The 17111-nt window shown below is 46.3% G+C and overlaps 2 protein-coding genes, 1 long non-coding RNA gene and 1 other non-coding gene across 18 annotated transcripts; 1 reads left to right on the plus strand and 3 right to left on the minus strand.

Moving 5' to 3' along the window:
* Positions 1 to 1885: 1885 nt before the first annotated feature.
* On the minus strand, positions 1886 to 3867 carry LOC123150999 (uncharacterized). Its single transcript, XR_006475442.1, has 2 exons — positions 2734 to 3867; positions 1886 to 2631 (listed from the first exon to the last, which is right to left on the minus strand). It is a non-coding gene; the product is annotated as an uncharacterized lncRNA (long non-coding RNA).
* Positions 3868 to 4216: 349 nt separating this feature from the next.
* Positions 4217 to 7794, minus strand: LOC123146929 (uncharacterized). Of its 5 annotated transcripts, none has more exons than XR_006472988.1 (4): positions 7542 to 7794; positions 7362 to 7454; positions 6288 to 6770; positions 4217 to 6183 (listed from the first exon to the last, which is right to left on the minus strand). XR_006472988.1 is itself a non-coding variant. In XM_044566188.1 (4 exons), the coding sequence occupies exons 1-4, from the start codon at positions 7617 to 7619 to the stop codon at positions 5108 to 5110; spliced, it is 438 nt and encodes a 145-aa protein (XP_044422123.1). In that variant the 5' UTR covers positions 7620 to 7794; the 3' UTR covers positions 4217 to 5107. The 5 variants fall into 5 exon arrangements, 2 of the variants coding, with proteins under 2 accessions (XP_044422123.1, XP_044422122.1); XR_006472987.1 differs by having other exon boundaries at positions 4217 to 5882; positions 5974 to 6770; XM_044566188.1 differs by lacking the exon at positions 6288 to 6770 and having other exon boundaries at positions 4217 to 5172; positions 5681 to 5882.
* Positions 7795 to 7915: 121 nt separating this feature from the next.
* Positions 7916 to 8136, plus strand: LOC123155265 (small nucleolar RNA U3). The gene has a single exon (XR_006477321.1). It is a non-coding gene; the product is annotated as a small nucleolar RNA U3 (small nucleolar RNA).
* Positions 8137 to 8474: 338 nt separating this feature from the next.
* Positions 8475 to 16631, minus strand: LOC123150162 (alpha-1,2-galactosyltransferase gmh3). Of its 11 annotated transcripts, none has more exons than XM_044569989.1 (7): positions 16051 to 16631; positions 15869 to 15901; positions 15681 to 15771; positions 15004 to 15259; positions 13732 to 13973; positions 13370 to 13640; positions 8475 to 10351 (listed from the first exon to the last, which is right to left on the minus strand). In XM_044569989.1, the coding sequence occupies exons 1-5, from the start codon at positions 16498 to 16500 to the stop codon at positions 13925 to 13927; spliced, it is 879 nt and encodes a 292-aa protein (XP_044425924.1). In that variant the 5' UTR covers positions 16501 to 16631; the 3' UTR covers positions 8475 to 10351; positions 13370 to 13640; positions 13732 to 13924. The 11 variants fall into 11 exon arrangements, with proteins under 11 accessions (XP_044425924.1, XP_044425925.1, XP_044425916.1 ...); XM_044569990.1 differs by having other exon boundaries at positions 13370 to 13653; XM_044569981.1 differs by having other exon boundaries at positions 14999 to 15259; positions 16051 to 16626.
* Positions 16632 to 17111: the final 480 nt, after the last annotated feature.

Genomic DNA, 17111 nt, shown 5'->3' on the forward strand with positions numbered 1-17111 from the left:
TCATTCTTTTTTCCCTTTTTTATTTTATCTTTTCATTTCCTTTTTAGATTTTCATTTTTTTGTTAATTTAAAAATCTTGAATTTAAAAAATGTTCGTAAATTTAAAAAATAAAAAATCAACCAATAAGCGGCATTTTGAGGCAAGCACTGAACTGCAGAGAGTTGAACGGGTAATACCGCCGCACCGCATTTGATTTCGTTTAGCACTGGCAGCATTGGCATGGCCTTGCCTCAAACGAAGCGGCCTAACTGCATCCAGTTCGGAGAGAACACGGTCACCCAATTTCAACTTCTAGACGAGGACAGGCACAGAAGCGGTCAGGCTCGCGGCGATGGCGGAGCTCCCGACGCATAGCGTATCAGCGCCGCCTGCGGTCGGTCGAAGCACAAGAGAGGGATCGCGGCGTCGGGGACCCTGGAGGCGGAGGCGGCGGCGCAGGGGTTGAGGGATGACGCCAGGATGTGGTGGAGGTAGAGAGTGGGTCGCCGGCGGGGGAGAAGGGGTGGAGAGGCGGGAGGCTACATCGGGGAGCAGGTGGGTGGGGTCGCCTAGGGGAGGAGGCGCCATTTTTGGGAGGCGGGAGATGTGGGGTTTGCCGCCGCGACGGCAACGGCGACGGCGAGTTTTTTTTTTCTTTCAGCGTGCGTAAGTTTGGGAGGGGACAGGTGGGCTTCTGTGCTCTCGCTGGGAATGGGCTGATATGAAGATCTGGGGCAGTAAGCAAACGCGTATCCCCCGCGGACTGTGGGCTGGCCCAGTGCGGCGGCGCGGGAGCCTGTTTTCTTTTTAATTCTTTTTCCCGTTCTTTGATTTTTATTTTTCATTTCCTTTTTCGATTTTTTTATTTGAAAAATGTTCCTAAATTTTAAAAAAATATCATAAATATCATTAATACCAAAAACTTTGGTGAATTCATAAAAATGTTAATGAACTTGAGAAAAAATCATGAATAAATGAAATATTCACGAATACGAAAACTGTTCATGAAGAAAAAAAACTGACGACCTGGCCTTGTACAACATGGGCGTGTCTGTATTTCGCTTATAGCGAGACAGACGCTCGCATCACCTCAAGGGAGATTCTAGTGGGTCAGGCATATGTTTATGTTTAGAAATAGAAATCAACAGAGGGAGGCGTCTTGCAAGATTATGTTGTACTCTCTCTGTAAAAAAAATATAAGAGCGTTTAGATCACTAGTGTAGTAATCTAAATGCTCTATACATTGATAACATGCCGAGCACCCAACTAAATGACATGCTCCAATAGTAAAATCTTAAATTGAATCCAGAATATATAAGGCTAACGAAAATCTGCGAAAGCAACATGAATCAGTTCAAGTATTACTCTAATGCTACGGGCAATGGCTAATAATAGATTAGAGGAATAGATTGTTGGAAGGGAAAGTTAATTAAAGTCTGATGCATCAGGAAGAATTATAAAAGTCAGCACTGACATAAGTGACTCTGCACACAGTTGTCATATTAAAGCTAATCTTCAGTTCAATTATCAAAGGGATAGAAAATAAACGGTGTGGATTTGACGATATATTGCTAATATATCTCAGCTGTGGAGATTTAATTTGATTTAATTTGCCTTGTGAGGATTGGCTGAGCATGTTTTCGCTGCTTGTGTGGTGGAGTAGTGTAGTCTCTGAATTATTAGTTCTTATTGTTGCCTGTCGGGCACTGGAAAATTATCTATTTTACAAGTTATTAATAAGAGACTTAGAATAATATAAAGAATAGATCCGTCTGTAAATACTACTAGATGATTTGGCGCATTATCTATTTTGCAGGACAAGAGAAAGAGAGTCTAAGCCATGAATATTGCTACAAGATGTGCAATTATTCCTCAAGAAATTCAAAACATAGAGAACAGTAGACAGGAAAGAAAGAGTCAAAGCCATGAATCGTTGCAAGATTTGTATCCATTCCTGAGGAAATTCGAAATATAGAGAACAATAGGCTCAAACTAGAGCAAATCATTGGTGTCTACTTTATGAGACGAGAAAGAAAGAGCCAACGCCATGGATCGCTACAAGATATGCAGCCGTTCCTCAGGAAATTCAAAATATAGAAAACAATAGGCTCGGATATCATCTCCGAGCCAGGGCGGCCGGCCGCATGTTTGGAGCCGGAGCAACGACGCTCCGGAAGCCGCTTCCCCGTCACCGACTGCTACGCCGCAGCCCCACGCGACACCGTGGAGAGGCGCTCCGTCCGCGCCCTAGAGGTGAAGGGCAAGGAGCTTCGCCGAGTATGGGGTCGCCGCCGCGAGCTGACGCCGGCTGGCAGCTGCTTCAGGAGATATGCTTGCAATAGCATCGTCGTCACTGACGAGTGCCTCAAGCCGACAGCCTTAGGCACCGCCAGGCCCCGCCGTCACCAACGACGGCCGCCGTTTTGCTGGTTGAACGACCTCATCAAGGCACGAACAGGTGCAGGTCCTCCTGGTACTACCTGTGGAGGAAGAACCGTGCATGCAGGCGCATGGTGAGGTTGTTCAACCGGCAAAAACGCCGGCTCCTCGTCGGGAAGCTCATCGGCATGTTCCTCCTCATCCTCGCCCGCGATGTACCGGAAGATGTCTCCGATCATGGCGTGGCAGCAGAGCAGAGACCGGCCTGGGACCTGGAACACGTCAACGATCAGGTTAGTTATTACTGTCGTCTCATCGGTCAACAGACAGAGGGACATTGGTGAAAGACAAAGGTCAGACGTACGTTTACTTACTGTATGAGACGAGGCGACGGACTCTGCTTCACGAGGAAGGGCCGGGCCGTGTGTGTTGGTGAAGAATGGAGGCGCGGGAGAGGGCGAAGATAAAGAGGAGGCCGATCGAGTGGGAGCACGGGGAATACGATTCCGACGATATGGACTGTGTACGCGCGCGCGTGCGTGATACCCGTCCACTCCTTTCTCCTCCGGTTCCATCCTCGTACGGCGGCAATCAGTGAGGCAAGCAGGGAATGCTCTTCCTCTCATCTCCTTTCCCCGATTCAATTCCCACCCAGCAGCGAGCAACTTAGACTAGTGTCATATGCATGATAATAGTCTAAGTTACTATTTTCATAGTGCAAAATAGCATAGTACTAGTGTTATATGTGACCTTATTTAATAACTTGTAGACTCATGTTGTCTTGAAAAGCGCTATGTTACAATAACATACTCCCTCCGTAAACTAATATAAGAGCATTTAGATTACTATTTTAGTGATGTAAACACTCTTATATTAGTTTACAGAGGGAGTATTATATTACTACTTCTCATTAACTACTTGCCACATAAGCAAAAAATTCTCGAGACGTGCTATGTTACTACCTAAGTTACTCCCACTATGAGCTCAAATTTACCGACTAGAACCTACAGGCTGACATGGCAACTGTTGATTGAAAATCAGATGGTCCCACGGTTGAAATCAGGGGGTGGAGGGAGATTAGCACGGGGACACGTAATCCCGTATGCTCCTTCCCTGACCTGTTGTCCGTAAGTCTAGGATTTTCGCCCAGCAGCCATCCATGTGCACGCGCTCAGAGATCAAAGCTTGAGCTAGTCACAGCCACAGCCCTCTCCACCTGTTGCCTTATGTGCCACATTGATGCCGTGCCTTACGGCTGCAGTAATCTTTCGTGACTACATGTCTGTCTCCTGAAGATGTAAAGTACTCCCTCCGTTCCTAAATATAAGTCTTTTTAGAGGTTTCACTAGAGAACTACATACGGATGTATATAGACATATTTAGAGTTTAGATTCACTCATTTTGCTCCGTATGTAGTCACCTAGTGAAATGTCTAAAAAGACTTATATTTAGGAACGGAGGGAGTACAACACTTCGCGATGTAAATATACATCTCAGCTGCGCGCCATCCGCCAACTGCCGTTCCATTTGCTTCCCTCCCTTCTTCCTCCCACCTCCCGTCCGCGCTACCGCCGCCACCTGCCCGCCCGCCCCCGCGTCAGATCCGGCCCCGCCGTCGCCCCCGTTGCCGGTTCCGACGCTCCTCCTCAGCCGGCCGCCGCCCGACACCGTGAATCAGCAGATTTTTCAACTCTTCTCTTCGTCGCCGCCGATTCGGCCTTCAATGTCACCGCCCCGCACCGTCCCACGCCGCTCCACCCCGCTGCTGCACCGCGCCACGCCGGCAAGAGCGACGAGGCGGTGATGGCGAGGTTCGCACGTGAGCATCCGGAGTATGTGCAGGCCGAGCAGGAGTTCTGATGGAAGCGCGATGTTGGGGATATTTCCCATGGTTATAATCCGGCTAAATGTTTGACCCGGCCTAGAGCTTGAAGGCTATATAGGTCGCCCCGTTTTCCGGGTTAAGATAAGATGATAAGGCTCTATGGGTCGCCCCGTGTGTGCGTGCGTGCGTGATCTCCATCCACTCCTTTCTCCGGTTCCATTCGACGTACGGCGCAATCAGTCCGCTCCTTTCTCCGATTCGATTCCCACTCAACAGCCAAGTGCTTGTGCGCGCTCAGAGATCAAAGCTTGGGCTAGTTAGTACTCCCTCCGTACAGAGGGAGAGTAGCTAGCCAGGTCTCGTGTGGACGTGGATGGATGAGCAGGCAAGCTTAACTCGATCGGGATTTGGTTCTAGCTTCAGATTTCTTAGAAACACTGCACTTTCGCACTTCAGTTCAGTCGCACGACCTAACTAATCCACGCAGACTGAAGGAATTTTTTATTTTGAAAAAAGAGACAAGAATACAGAAGTACAAAAAATATTTGTGGAAGTTATACTGCGAATACTCGTGGGATGAAGTTACCAGCATTGTAGATGCAAGCAGATGCATTGTCAAAGAAAGAAATCATCCCGAATGCAGACTGTGGAAGAAGTTACCAGCATGCTCCATGAACAGTACGTAGCTGGCAAGAAGCTTGTGGCCGGCAGCACGCCTTTATTCATCGGAATCTCTATATGAATTTTATATGAATTTTGATTTTGCTACGAGCATGAAGAACCAAGTCATCATATCAAGAACATGGAAAGAACAAGCAATGATGCCGCGTGGAAATTAATGGGTGCCGATCGTCGGTCATGGACGACCACGCGATGAATACGTACGCTAGATTTTCTCCACCATCCACGCCGAGGGAACTTAATTATAAATGGAAGGGATGGAGTAGTGGACATAGACAGCATATGGATAAGCTTCGTGAAGCAATACCTGGAGGAACACATACCGTCAGAACTAGGTGTGCTGCTAATAGAAGCAAACCAATCGGTTCAGATATTTTAACCCGGTGTTGAATTAACTGCACCCGGTGTGAAATTAACTGCAAGAAATACAAGCATAGATGTATGGGACTGTGTCATTGCAGTTGCCAAGTATAGATGGAGGCTTTGCATTGCCTGCCCAGGCTGCAGTTAATTTACATCTGTACTACTACTTCCAAACCCAGCAGCAAAAGGTTGACTTAACTGACAACTTGAGCCTGAACTGCCCAGGTTCTCATTATACCCCCTCAGTAAACAAATATAAGAGCGTTTAGTGATCTAAACAATCTTATATTTGTTTACTGAGGAGTAGTTAGCAAAAAAACCTAGTCCCTGAAACAATAAGTTCCTACCATAGATCATAAACAAGAACACATTGCCGCACAAGCAAATCATAAAAAAACTGTCGGACCAGGCCGACCACCAGATCAAACTACATGGGGAATCCAGAACATTACCGGCCGCGACCCTTGGCTGTATTTCCATGTGCTCGAGAACACGAGCATTCTGCAAGATACAGTACGCCAGCTTGACCTGATCATTGTAGCACCGGAACCCGCTCATGTAGACTGTCCTGAGATGACCATGGTGACTCATATGGGAGCCTACCTCCTCCACCACCTCATCGCTCCCACCGTCGTCAAGGCTCAGATATACCATCTGCATTTCAAAAGATTGCAATCAGTCGGTCAAAGCAGTCCAAGTACAGGTCTTTCTTGAAAAATGATGCAATCAGGCAGTAGCAGTATACTTGAGATCCATGTGTTTTTTTATATAAATTGATAAAAATGGCATTCACATCTAAATGCAACATCTCCAGTCGGGCACAATATCCAGACAGCGGGTAAGTTGAAGAACTCCGTTATCGGCATTTGGCTGCCTAGAGAAGACAGTTAATTGGACAAGTCAGATGCCTCAAATGCATAAACATGCCAGGTGGTCTTGTTGTCAGCTACTGCAACTGAAACATAACAAGGACAAAAAACATGACATTGAAATCCAATTTCAAGAACTATAATGTACGCAAACAAGAATGAATAAATAAATTAATAAACACCAGTTAACCTGTTCATATCCATGTATATAAGCTTGCACATGTAGTATCTTTGCTGAAAAATACTTGGAACTAAAGTGAATACATGGGTCAGTCCTTTGCTGCCTTTAGACACTATTATTGTAGCCTTATCTAATTTCGAGCAACCATAAAGTACTGTAGGGACCCGTTGTCCTTCATACTCATAATGGGCAAGATCAGCAGCATGAAACTCAGTCATCTTGACATTCATTCCTTGAATTAGTAAATGTTGAAGTTTGTCAAGTTGGTGTGATATGCTTAAATTAGTCCTGCTGATCAGTACTGTAAACCCACATATACCTGGGTGTGGCTTTATAGAAACAGCAGCCAGAAACAAGGACTGCACACGAAAGCTGCCTTGAACACCCAAGGCCTCGAGAGGAAAGTGATGAACTTCTTCGGATAGCGAATAATTTTTCTTCAGGTCAGAAGCTATGATCTTCGCTTCCAATGAAGCGGCAAAGCCGATCCACCTGTCAAGATGAGCAAAGTCCTCTTTATACAAACCACACCTGATGCAGAAGTTATCGATCCATATCCCACTATGCCATTTAGTAACCCAATTTACAGCCTCAGTGAACTTAGCTCGTTTTATTTTGAGAAAACATCAATGTGTCGTTCATCAGTGTCTAAATCCAGACCACTGGGGCCATAAAAACACAGATTACAGCGGAATGTCCAGAGCATTCTCCAACTTCTCCAAACAATGCTTGTCCTCCTCACAGCCTCTTTAAGAGGAACCAGTGACATGACAGCAGGTTGAATCTCCCATGACAAGGGTCAAAGAAGGGCCTGAATTTTCAGTCGGGTTGGATTTTAATCCATGCTCCCTGCCCCTGTCCCAGGCAACTAACCCCATAAAACACCTTTTTTTATTTGCCCCAGAGGTTAAGATCCGTGGAGAACACCACAGGAATCACATCACAGACTAACTTTCACGCACTGGTTGGATCCTCAGGGTAACAGTGAAATGCTTAAGTAAATACAGTACTTTTTTTTTGCCCTGCTCTGATTCAAGGAGAAGAAAGAGAAAAGAGGGACCGGCGGAATGGCAGCTACCCTACCCCAGGCGAGGAAGGCTCTCCATCCGCAAGGACGGATCGTCGCCGACTCCGTGGTGGTGCTCCGCCTCGCCGCCTCATCGTCGAAGTGGCGCGCTGCAGGGAGGAAGGAACGGCGGGTTAAGGGGGGAAATGTATCCGCAATCGATCGATCTACTCAGGAATGTCTACACTGCTGCTTACTTGCTTCGCCAGAGTGTGAGGGGGAGGGGGAGGAGGAGGAGCGGCTACTTCGCCGTCTTCTTCTCCTGCTCCGGCCATTGCTGCCGGAAGATCGGCGGAGCTCCGGCCATGGCTTCTGGAAGCTGGAGCGATTTCTCCGTGGTAGGAAAAAAACAGAAGAGAAAAATGCGATGAGAGAGAGACGGCTGTTCTTAGATGGGCTGGGCTGGGCTCGTTCTCCAGCCCAGCCTCATGGGCCGAGACCCACGAGCTCTTCCTGTGTCTCTGGCCGAGGCGGGCAGGCGCTGCAGCGTTGCTTGCGATACATTAGTCCCACCTCGGAAGTTTACGGCGAGCGGAACCGGTTTATAAGGCGGGGTGCGGCATCTTGTAGCACGACCTTACTTGAACAGGATCTGTTCTATAGGCTCGTACAGCTGCATCCTTTACCAATAAGGAGGCAAGCACTTCAGTCTGGTCTGATGAATTCTGACCACTGGGCCAGAGCGTGATTAACGGCCAGGATTCACCTGATGGGTAAGTCCGACGGCTGTAGAGGATCGTTCCTGCCTAGCTCACACCTGTGCAGGATGGCCCAGTGGTTGTCTGACAGACACAAAAATAATTTTTCATTTTTATTTCCATATGCAGAAATAATCTGCAATATTTTCCACCAATGCCTCTTCTATTATACTACTTTCATACAGAAATAAATAATCTGCAATGTTTCACTAATGCAACCCTTTTCTTCTTACCTAAAGAGTCATCTTCAAGAAAACAATCTGTAGTTTCATTTTCAAAATTCCTTAACCACATAATCTAACTCATTTCTTCCTCACAGAATCTGAAGCACCTGCAAATAATCTGTAGTTATATTTTTAAACTTCTTTAGCCACACAATCTGATTCACATTTTAGCTTCTTCAACCACAGAATCTATTTCTATTCGTAATCATACAGCTGAAAGTATCTATCATTCCATTCATGATATACCAATGGGAGTCAGTAGAGCCAGACAAATGGTTCAGCAGTGCTCCTTCTACATTTCAGAGACTTAAGATGTGTGCTGAGTGTGAGTGTGATAGTTGCCCCAGAACAATAAACCACGTGAGTTTAACCATCACATTGACAGCATTATCTCTTTGCACGACAGGCTCTCAAGAACCCACCCAACTGTCAAGCTTACAGCATCCACCATCATCAGTATTACTCGTACATGATCGACGCCAAACTTTGCTTGAGCATTCACCAGCCAAGTTCTTTCCGCAGTTAGCGGTAGCTTCAGCGGCACCTGACGGGGACAAACAATAACCTCTTGTAATGTAAGTTACAAAAAAGAAAAAGAAAAAGAGCCTGCCCAGGCTGCAGTGAGGGTTCCCATGATGTGATTTACACCTGTACTACTTCCAAACCCAGCAGCAGAAGGTTTGAATGAACCGACAAGTTGAGCCTGAACCGTTCAAGTTCCAGTTTCAGTTGCCAAATAATCCTGCAGTTCGTGGAACAATAAGTTCCTACCGTAGATAGATCAGAGGCTCATAAACGAGAACACATTGCAGCAATCGGACGACACACAAACAAATCATAGAAAAACAATAGGCTCGAGCTAGATCAAATCAAATCATGGGTGTCATCTCGGAGGCTGTTTTCGTCTTCCGTGTACACAATCATACACTCACTACTTCATGTGCAGAACCAAATCCGCATTCTTGAAAACAGGAGCCGGGGCCGAGCGCCGCTTCGCCATCACCAACTGCTACGCCGCAGGCCCACACGACGCCGTGGAGAGGTACCGTCCATTCCACGACGCCCTCGAGGTGAAGGGCAGGGCGTGCTTTGCCGGCTATGGGGTCGCCACCGCTGACGCCGGCTGGCCGGACGAGGGTGGGCTAACTGCACTCCTTGCAGGCCTGGCGAATAGGGTGAGACCCAGTTCTCAAGAACATGATGGTCACTGACGAGTGCCTAAAGGTGTCCACCTCGTACCACCTCGTAGGTCCTGCGCCTCAGTGTCCCGTGAGGGCTTGGGCGCGACCGGGCCCGCCGCCGACGGCAACCGCCGCCGTTTTGCTGGTTGAACGACCTCATCATGGCACGAGCAGATCTCCCTGGCACTTGTCGAGGAAGAGGCGGTCGACATGGTGAGGTCGTTCAACCGGCAAAAACGACGGCTCCTCGCCGGGAAGCTCATCGTCATCCGACGCCCTTCGTTCGTGCCATTGACGCTTCTTGGCATGCTCCTACTTCGATTATCCTTATGGACAGGGCTATGCATCATGGTGGCCCAGACGACGCTTGCGTGGATATCCTGGCGTGGCCTTGGCGGCAAGCTGCCCTTCGACCTCGGCGACGATACACCGGTGTCGTGCCCTTCGGTCTCGGTGGAGCGCCGTCTTGCGGCTTCGACGGTGGCACACCGGTGTCACCGCACGAACTCGGCTATGCGACGCCCTTCGTTCGTGCCAATGATGTTCCTCTGTGAGCTGCCGTTTTTGGTGCCTTTTTTCTCCCTAGGGCTTCTTGTGGTTCTTTGTTGATGGTGGAACGAGCTGCTCGGCGGAGCTTGCTCCTGAGGTGTTGGTTACCAGGGTTTTCGGTTTGGTCTCTGTGCCAACCTTCCCCTCTGTTTACTTCGTTCTTTCTCTAGTTTTTGGCTCTCCTCCTGGGCGCCGTCCTCTGTAATTTTCCTTTGCACTTTGTGTGCGCCTTCATGTATTTGTACTGACTGCCAAGTCACTCTTCGAGTTGGAATATAACAAGCGGTGGGGTTTGACCCCCCCCCCCCGTCAATCTCGAAAAAAAAAAAATATGTCTCCGATCATGGCCTGGGACCTAGAACATGCCAACAATTAAATTAGAGACTAGTAGTAGCATTTTCTCGATCTTAGCACTCGTAACTAGAACATCTGCAACAAATGAACGAATGATCATTATTGCACTAAGACAAGACAAACACACTTAGGGACTCACTTGTGCAAGGTTTTCGGAGCCGAACTCTGCTTCACGAGGAAGGCCCTTGTGTGTGTGTGTGTGTGTGTGTGTGTGTGTGTGCGTGTGTGTGTGTGTGTGTGTGTGTTGGGGAGGGGAAGAAGTTGCAAGGGACGCAATATAAAGAGGAGGCGAGTGGGAGGGGAATAGGATTCCGATGCAATGTGATCTCCACTCCTTTCTCCGGTTCCATTCGACGTACGGCGGCAATCAGTGAGCACAGGGAATACTTTCTCACTCTCTCATCTCCTCCACACCTTTCAGCAGCCATATGCGTGCGCTCAGGGATCAAAAGCTGAAAGCTAGTCACCACTAAATTTGGTTCTGGTTTCAGATCCTGGGGAAAAAGCAAGAGAGATAAACTGAAAAGAGGAAGAAGAAAGGGTCGCATTGGGTGGTGGGTGTGTGGAGAAAGGAGTGGAGACTAGTTCAGAGACCATGTAAAAAGAGAGTCTAGTTCAGAGACCCCCACGCAGGCAGAGCACTGACATTTTGCGTTTGAGTTGCGCAATTTAACAAATCCAGATGGACCGAAGCAAATTTAAAGGGAGATTAGACAACAGAAACTTGTGAAAATAGTACACTAATACGAGAATTTTCATGGGATGATGGCAGCACTGTAATGGATGCAAGCACAAGCAAGATACCAGCATGGTCCATAATCGTGCAGCACTGGCACCACACTTTTATCATTGGGTAAACTAGCAAATGAGTACGTGCGTTGCAAAACCTACTGAAGTTTGGACTTTTATCATTGGGTAAACTAGCAAATGAGTACGTGCGTTGCAACGGGTGAAAAAACACTTCCTAATCTAATAATCACGAGTCCAAACTTCAGTAGGTTTATGTCCTTTACTTCAACACATGGCATCCCATCTGAGTTCCTATATATTTATCTTTCTTTCCACTCTCGTTGACGTTGGCCTCAGTGTTGACATCAACACAACACGTTTGAATATTGTCAATCTTAAGACGTCTCCCTCTCGGCATGCGATGCAAATGAGCCCGTGCGTTGCAACGGGTGAAAAGACACTCAATAATCTAATAACCATGAATTCGTAGGTTCATGTCCTTTATTTCAACACATGGCATCATAGCTGTGTTTCTATTTATCCTTCTTCCCACTCTCGTCGACGCTGACCTCAGTGTGCACACCATCACAACACGTTTGAATCTTGTCAATCTTAAGACGTCTCCCTTTCGGCATAGGATGATAAATCTATATTTTTCTGTGAAGTCGTCACGAGGCATGCATGCGTGGTTATAGATTTTGTTTTTGTTCCCCATCCTGGTTTTGCCTGCCTAAGTGTTTCATCGTAAATAGCATTGCTTTTAATGGTTAACTGTTAAAAATAATATCATATTCAGATTCGACATATTTTTCTAATCAAATTTTATATGTAACATGTTAAATTTGGAGCTATGGTTAAAAGTTATGGATTTTTAAAAAATCAATTAATATGTACTACGGGTTTATTACCAAAAACTTGAGGGGGTTTCTGCAAAATAACATGACGGACCAAGAATACCTATTTCTTTTATTAGTAGGGGTATAGAGTATAGATAAATCTTTGAGGGCAGTACAATAGACATTTAGATATACACAACAGGCGGTAAAAGATGATGTTTGAAATCACGCACTGTGTCAGGATTAGGTGTGCTGCTAACACAAGTAACCAGCCGATTCAGATATTTTGCCCTGGTGTCAAATTGACTGCACGAATAGATGTACGGGTGGGATTGCAACTGCAAATCAAAGGGAGACGAATGAGGGGAGGGAGTTAGATGGTGGCAAAAACACCCATATAGAGGTCAAATGGATGTGGAGTTTAGTTAGTGACATTTAATTCTAACTCACAGGCTTTGCATTGCCTGCCCAGGCTGCAGTGAGGGTTCTCAGGATGCGATCTACATATCTTCTACTTTTTTTTTAAAACGGAGGCAAAAGATTTGCCTCTTCAATTAAATAAGGAAGAGTAGAGTTTAGAGTTCTACAACGCACTCACAAATAAGCGGCATGACAATTACTCGTACAATATGATGTTCCCTAGCTTTCTTGCGCCAGCAGTAACCCAAAGTTTAGCATCTTCTAAAATGTTGGTTAGGAGGACCGGTGGTGGTGCGCTTTTTTGACGGAATACTCGGGCGTTTCTCTCATTCCAAATGGTCGAAGAAACAAGCATGGTGAGCGAAGCCATTGCGTGGCGGTGAGGGTTGCGGTCGTCGGTTCTTTTTTGCCACCACTCAGTGACGGTTGCTTCTAACTGCCAATTGGAGGTGTCCATGTGCGTGAGCCCAAGCCTCTCGATGATTGATCTCCAGAGCCTAAGCGTGTAACTACACTTGACAAAGAGGTGTATCCCCGTTTCTTGTTCTCTTTTGCAAAGCGGGCAAGGGCCACAATTTGGCCAACCACGCTTCTCCAAACGATCGGCAGTCCAAATCCTATCTTGCAAAGCCAACCAAGCAAAGAATTTAACCTTTGGAGGTGCCCAAGCCTTCCACACCATGCGGTCCATGGGGGACAGAGTCAGGCCTAAAAATTGTGCTTTGTAGCTGACAAACCTAACATCAAAAGGTTGAATGAATTGACAAGTTGAGCCTGAACCGTTCAAGTTCCCATTTCAATTCGCAAAAAATCCTACAGTTCTTGGAACAATAGGTTCCTACCATAGATCTAAATCATAAATCAAGCTAAAAAAACACATTGGTGCAATCAGAGAATACACAAACAAATCCTAGAGAAACTATCGGAGAAGGAGGCTGACTACCGGATCAACTATATGGAAAATCTACAACAGCTACAAGGAAGTATCAAAAGGACACTGCCTATCAAGAGTGATTACTGGAACGTGACCATACCTGCAGATTTGCTGACACACACCAAGTGGACGACAACAGGCGCCTCTCAAGAATGTCAGTGGCATGCCAAGGTCCAATGCTGACACTTTTTACACTAACCACATAGTAAGTCGTAGAGCAGCAGCAGCTCCACATTCCCCGGTGATGGCAGAGAAGCCTTGATAAGTTGATGTCATGTTGCAATGTTGATCTGTTGGATGTGAGAGATCGGTGGATATTGGCGAGGTATTAAAGGAGGCAGATGGCTGTGTTGTGCTTCTGAATCAAACACCTGTGCATAAGAGCTGTCCAGAAATGAATTCGAGTATTTTTTATGACATGGCTGGATCAGAGGTTTGCAGAAGTAGTTAGGGGGAGGCAACCTTTTAATAATAGATGATTAGAAACGGAACATGCTGTCCAACTAAAATGGCAGTCTACAACAGAATATGATACAAAAACAACCAGGCTCTTCACATAAACTTCTAGATCCTCCATTGATCATTATAAAATTGGGGTAATTATCCTCATCGGTGAGTTATCTCTCTAAGAATTCTTGATGTCCAGCCTCGCTTGTCATTTAGGCCAGCAAAATGGACCATGAAATCTCCATCTGAATAAGCCCCTGCACAGTCAACATGCAATGAGCAACTATGTGCAGATGATAATGGCAATGTATGAAGTAACAACATGAATTTGGTGAGAATTTGAAAAACAAGCATGATTCGAGCACCAAACAAACATGAAGCATGGATAGTTTTCTAAAAAGAATCCTGGAGAAGTATTTAATTGATCAAACAGAGCTTTCAATTTTCAATTTGAAATTTACTTGTGTTATGATAAATAAAAACTGAAAAAACTGTAGTCAGCGGTGACTTTTGTCTATTTCTATAACTTAGAATATGTCAAGGGCTTCTCCTTTTAGTTTCTCCTAACACGAGTCAAGTTTGAAGTTGACACTTAGAACAGATGTTTGATTAACTAATGTCCACCTTCTAAATTCATCCAGGCCTATTTTTTCATATTTTCTCGAAATGGATACTTGCACCTGATATGTGCCATACATAACAGGCAAAACTTCTTCTAAAGAAAGGAACTAAAATTTGATTATAAATTAGTGAAGCAGTGGCCAACAGGAATAAGGTGACAAGAACAACCCAGTGTCTGGTTGATTATAAACAACTGACATGTTGCAGAGGCCGGGGGTCATCCTCCTTTTCAAAAAAAAACTGACATGTTACATATGATATTTTTCTTGAGAACAGTACATGTCATCTTTCTTGTTCATGAGTAACAGACTCCTGATTTAATTCAGATTCTGTTTCTGGGAATAATCATGTATTCAGTATTCAGAAACATTACACTTAAGCCACATATATCATGTGCTCAATTCGACATACCAGTGCCCCGTTTAGCTTAGTATGGACTGATATTCAATCACAAAAGGCACATGTAGCACTTCAATTTGCACCTGCTATCTTAACTTTTGGCAAACCCAAGAAGTAATATGAGCATAGTAGATAATAAAGATAAATCTGAAGAACTCTTAGGAGATCCAGTTTTCATTACCAATCGAGTGCTTCTTTCACTTTCGAATGTAAATAACTACAGCATCTATGGAATGAATAGGGAATAAGCATATCAGGAAACCTTTCCATGTAGTGGACGGGTGGAAGATCAGGCGGTGAACTGATTTCCACGTAGCAACCCAGGGGTATGAGTTGAAGAGGCACTGCATTTTTGCTATACGGACGTGTGCTTGTGTTTCTTCAGGTGACAAGTGATCCACAATATGCTTCAGCGCTGCATTATCCCCACTTTTTGTGGAACCAAATTGTACAAATGATGTATGGTTCCACCATGTATCCAGAAATCGCTCACTCCATTTCGACCTCCTTATGAAGAACAGTCCTGCATGAGCATGGTCAATATTTGATGGATGAAATGTCTGTATCTTACTTTGTGCTTAACCTCCTGTCTATAAGAACGGTAATGTAAGATTGTGAACTATAGTAACAAAATAATAAGAGAAGTGAAATGAATTATTGTGGATGTATTTTTCCAAGTATGCTTCCCTAGGATATTAGCAAGATGTGAATCTCAGTGCCTATTCCCTTGCTTGGTTTGCTCTAGCCCACAGGCACGGATCAGCCTTACTGTACAAATGTGCCATACAAAACTATCCTATGCATATTTCTCACGATACAGTAGTAGGTAAGCAGACATTCAGTGTTAATGAGTGTGATATATCACAAAAGTTGACATTACTTTGCTAGTCAGATGATTTAGACAGACATGAAGTAGAAATGAACAATGCGCCAGTTTCGCCTACCCGCATTCACCCCATTGATATCCTCTGTCAGAATGAGATCAGGCGATGCATCAAAATCACTATGCCCAATCACCGAGAACAAAATCCCCTCCTTCAGCACAAGTAAACAGGAGAAACAAAATTATATATTAACTCAAAACTAAACATCAAGAGGTTAGAACAAGATTCCATAAAAGCATCAGGCTTACCAACGAGATGCCAGGGTTGGTAACCAGCGTGTCCTGAAATCAAGGGCCGTTTAAGATCAATACACCACCACCATTGGTTCCAAGGAGTAAAAAAACTAAGAACCATCAGATACTATACTATTTTCTTAGTGTAGGAGAGCATAAACCAACAGGGGAGTGGTGGCGCGGCCGCGGCGACCCACCGCGTCGTTCCAGAAGAGCCAGTGGTGGCGGTGCAGGTGGGCGCGGAGGGCGAGGACCTTGCTCCAGGCGGGCGGGCGGGCGGGGTCGACCGCGCCGGGGGGCAGCGCGGCGAGGCCGTACCCGTGCGCGGCCGCGTAGGCGCGCTTGTTCCGCGCGGTGGCCGCCAGCACGCCGCGGAAGGACCGCCCCCGCACGCCTCGGCCCGACAGGTCCTCGTCGGAGAGCGTGACGATGGAGAAGCTGAGCCGCTGCCCGGCGAGGGGGCGGTGCTCGGCGGCGGGGGGCAGGCAGCGGCGGCCCAGTGAGTTGGCGCGGCGGAGGAGGAGCGCGGAGAGGGGCGGGAGGAGGAAGAGGAGCAGCAGCGGAAGGAGGAGGAGAAGGTGGCGGTGGTGGGGGAGGAGGCGGAGGCGAGCGCGGTGGTGGACGGCGCGGCGCTCCCGGGCGCCCATCTGAGGTCGCCGCCGGTGGCTGAGATGGGTGGTAGAGCAAATCAAGCAACGAATCTTTGCTCGTGAAGTGAAGGCTGGTGTCTTCGCGTGTTCTTCTGTGCTCTGTTCCCAACAGTCATGCACTCACCGAGTCTCATACATCTTGGTCCTAAAATAAGTGTTGTTAATTTACTAGTATAACTTTATTTATACCAATTTTATGTTAAATCAGCGATACTTATTTTGAAACGGGGAAAATATATGTTTGCATACCAACTTAGTTTAATTCAAATTTCAAAGCAGAATAATTCAAACTTTTACGTTTCTATCTCACACAGTTCACAACATTCAAAAGCACACATTTTCAGTTTCATTATTCAAATATAGCTAGGCTCTCGTCGAAGAGTGTCACGATGGAGAAGTTGGGTTGGTGTCCAGTGAGGGGGCAATGCCCGGCAGCGGGTGGCAAGCACCGGCGGCTTAGGGGAGTTGGTGTGGCAGTGGAGGGCAGAGAGGGGTGGGAGGAGGAGAAGGTGGTGGTTGCTCACCTGATCCCTAGGGCGTCTGGCCACCTGCGTGGGATGGTTACTCACCTAATTTGTAGGGATAGGCGATAGCCTGCAAGTGCACAG

The sequence above is a fragment of the Triticum aestivum genome, chromosome 7A, assembly GCF_018294505.1.
Source record: "Triticum aestivum cultivar Chinese Spring chromosome 7A, IWGSC CS RefSeq v2.1, whole genome shotgun sequence".
In the NCBI taxonomy this organism is placed as follows: Eukaryota; Viridiplantae; Streptophyta; class Magnoliopsida; order Poales; family Poaceae; genus Triticum; species Triticum aestivum.

Bases quoted from the DNA above. Each gene is read 5' to 3' on its own strand.
- LOC123146929 (XM_044566187.1), bottom strand. From the start codon at position 7,619: ATGGCCGGAGCAGGAGAAGAAGACGGCGAAGTAGCCGCTCCTCCTCCT. The intron at 7,455-7,541 runs GTAAGCAGCAGT...TCCTCCCTGCAG, and splicing joins CTCACACTCTGGCGAAGCAA to CGCGCCACTTCGACGATGAG. The intron at 5,883-7,361 runs GTAGGGTAGCTG...TTTGAAATGCAG, and splicing joins GAGAGCCTTCCTCGCCTGGG to ATGGTATATCTGAGCCTTGA.
- LOC123150162 (XM_044569981.1), bottom strand. From the start codon at position 16,500: ATGGGCGCCCGGGAGCGCCGCGCCGTCCACCACCGCGCTCGCCTCCGC. The intron at 15,902-16,050 runs GTGGGTCGCCGC...CCTTGATTTCAG, and splicing joins GGCTCTTCTGGAACGACGCG to GACACGCTGGTTACCAACCC. The intron at 13,974-14,998 runs GTTTCCTGATAT...TTGACTGTGCAG, and splicing joins CCCGTCCACTACATGGAAAG to GGGCTTATTCAGATGGAGAT.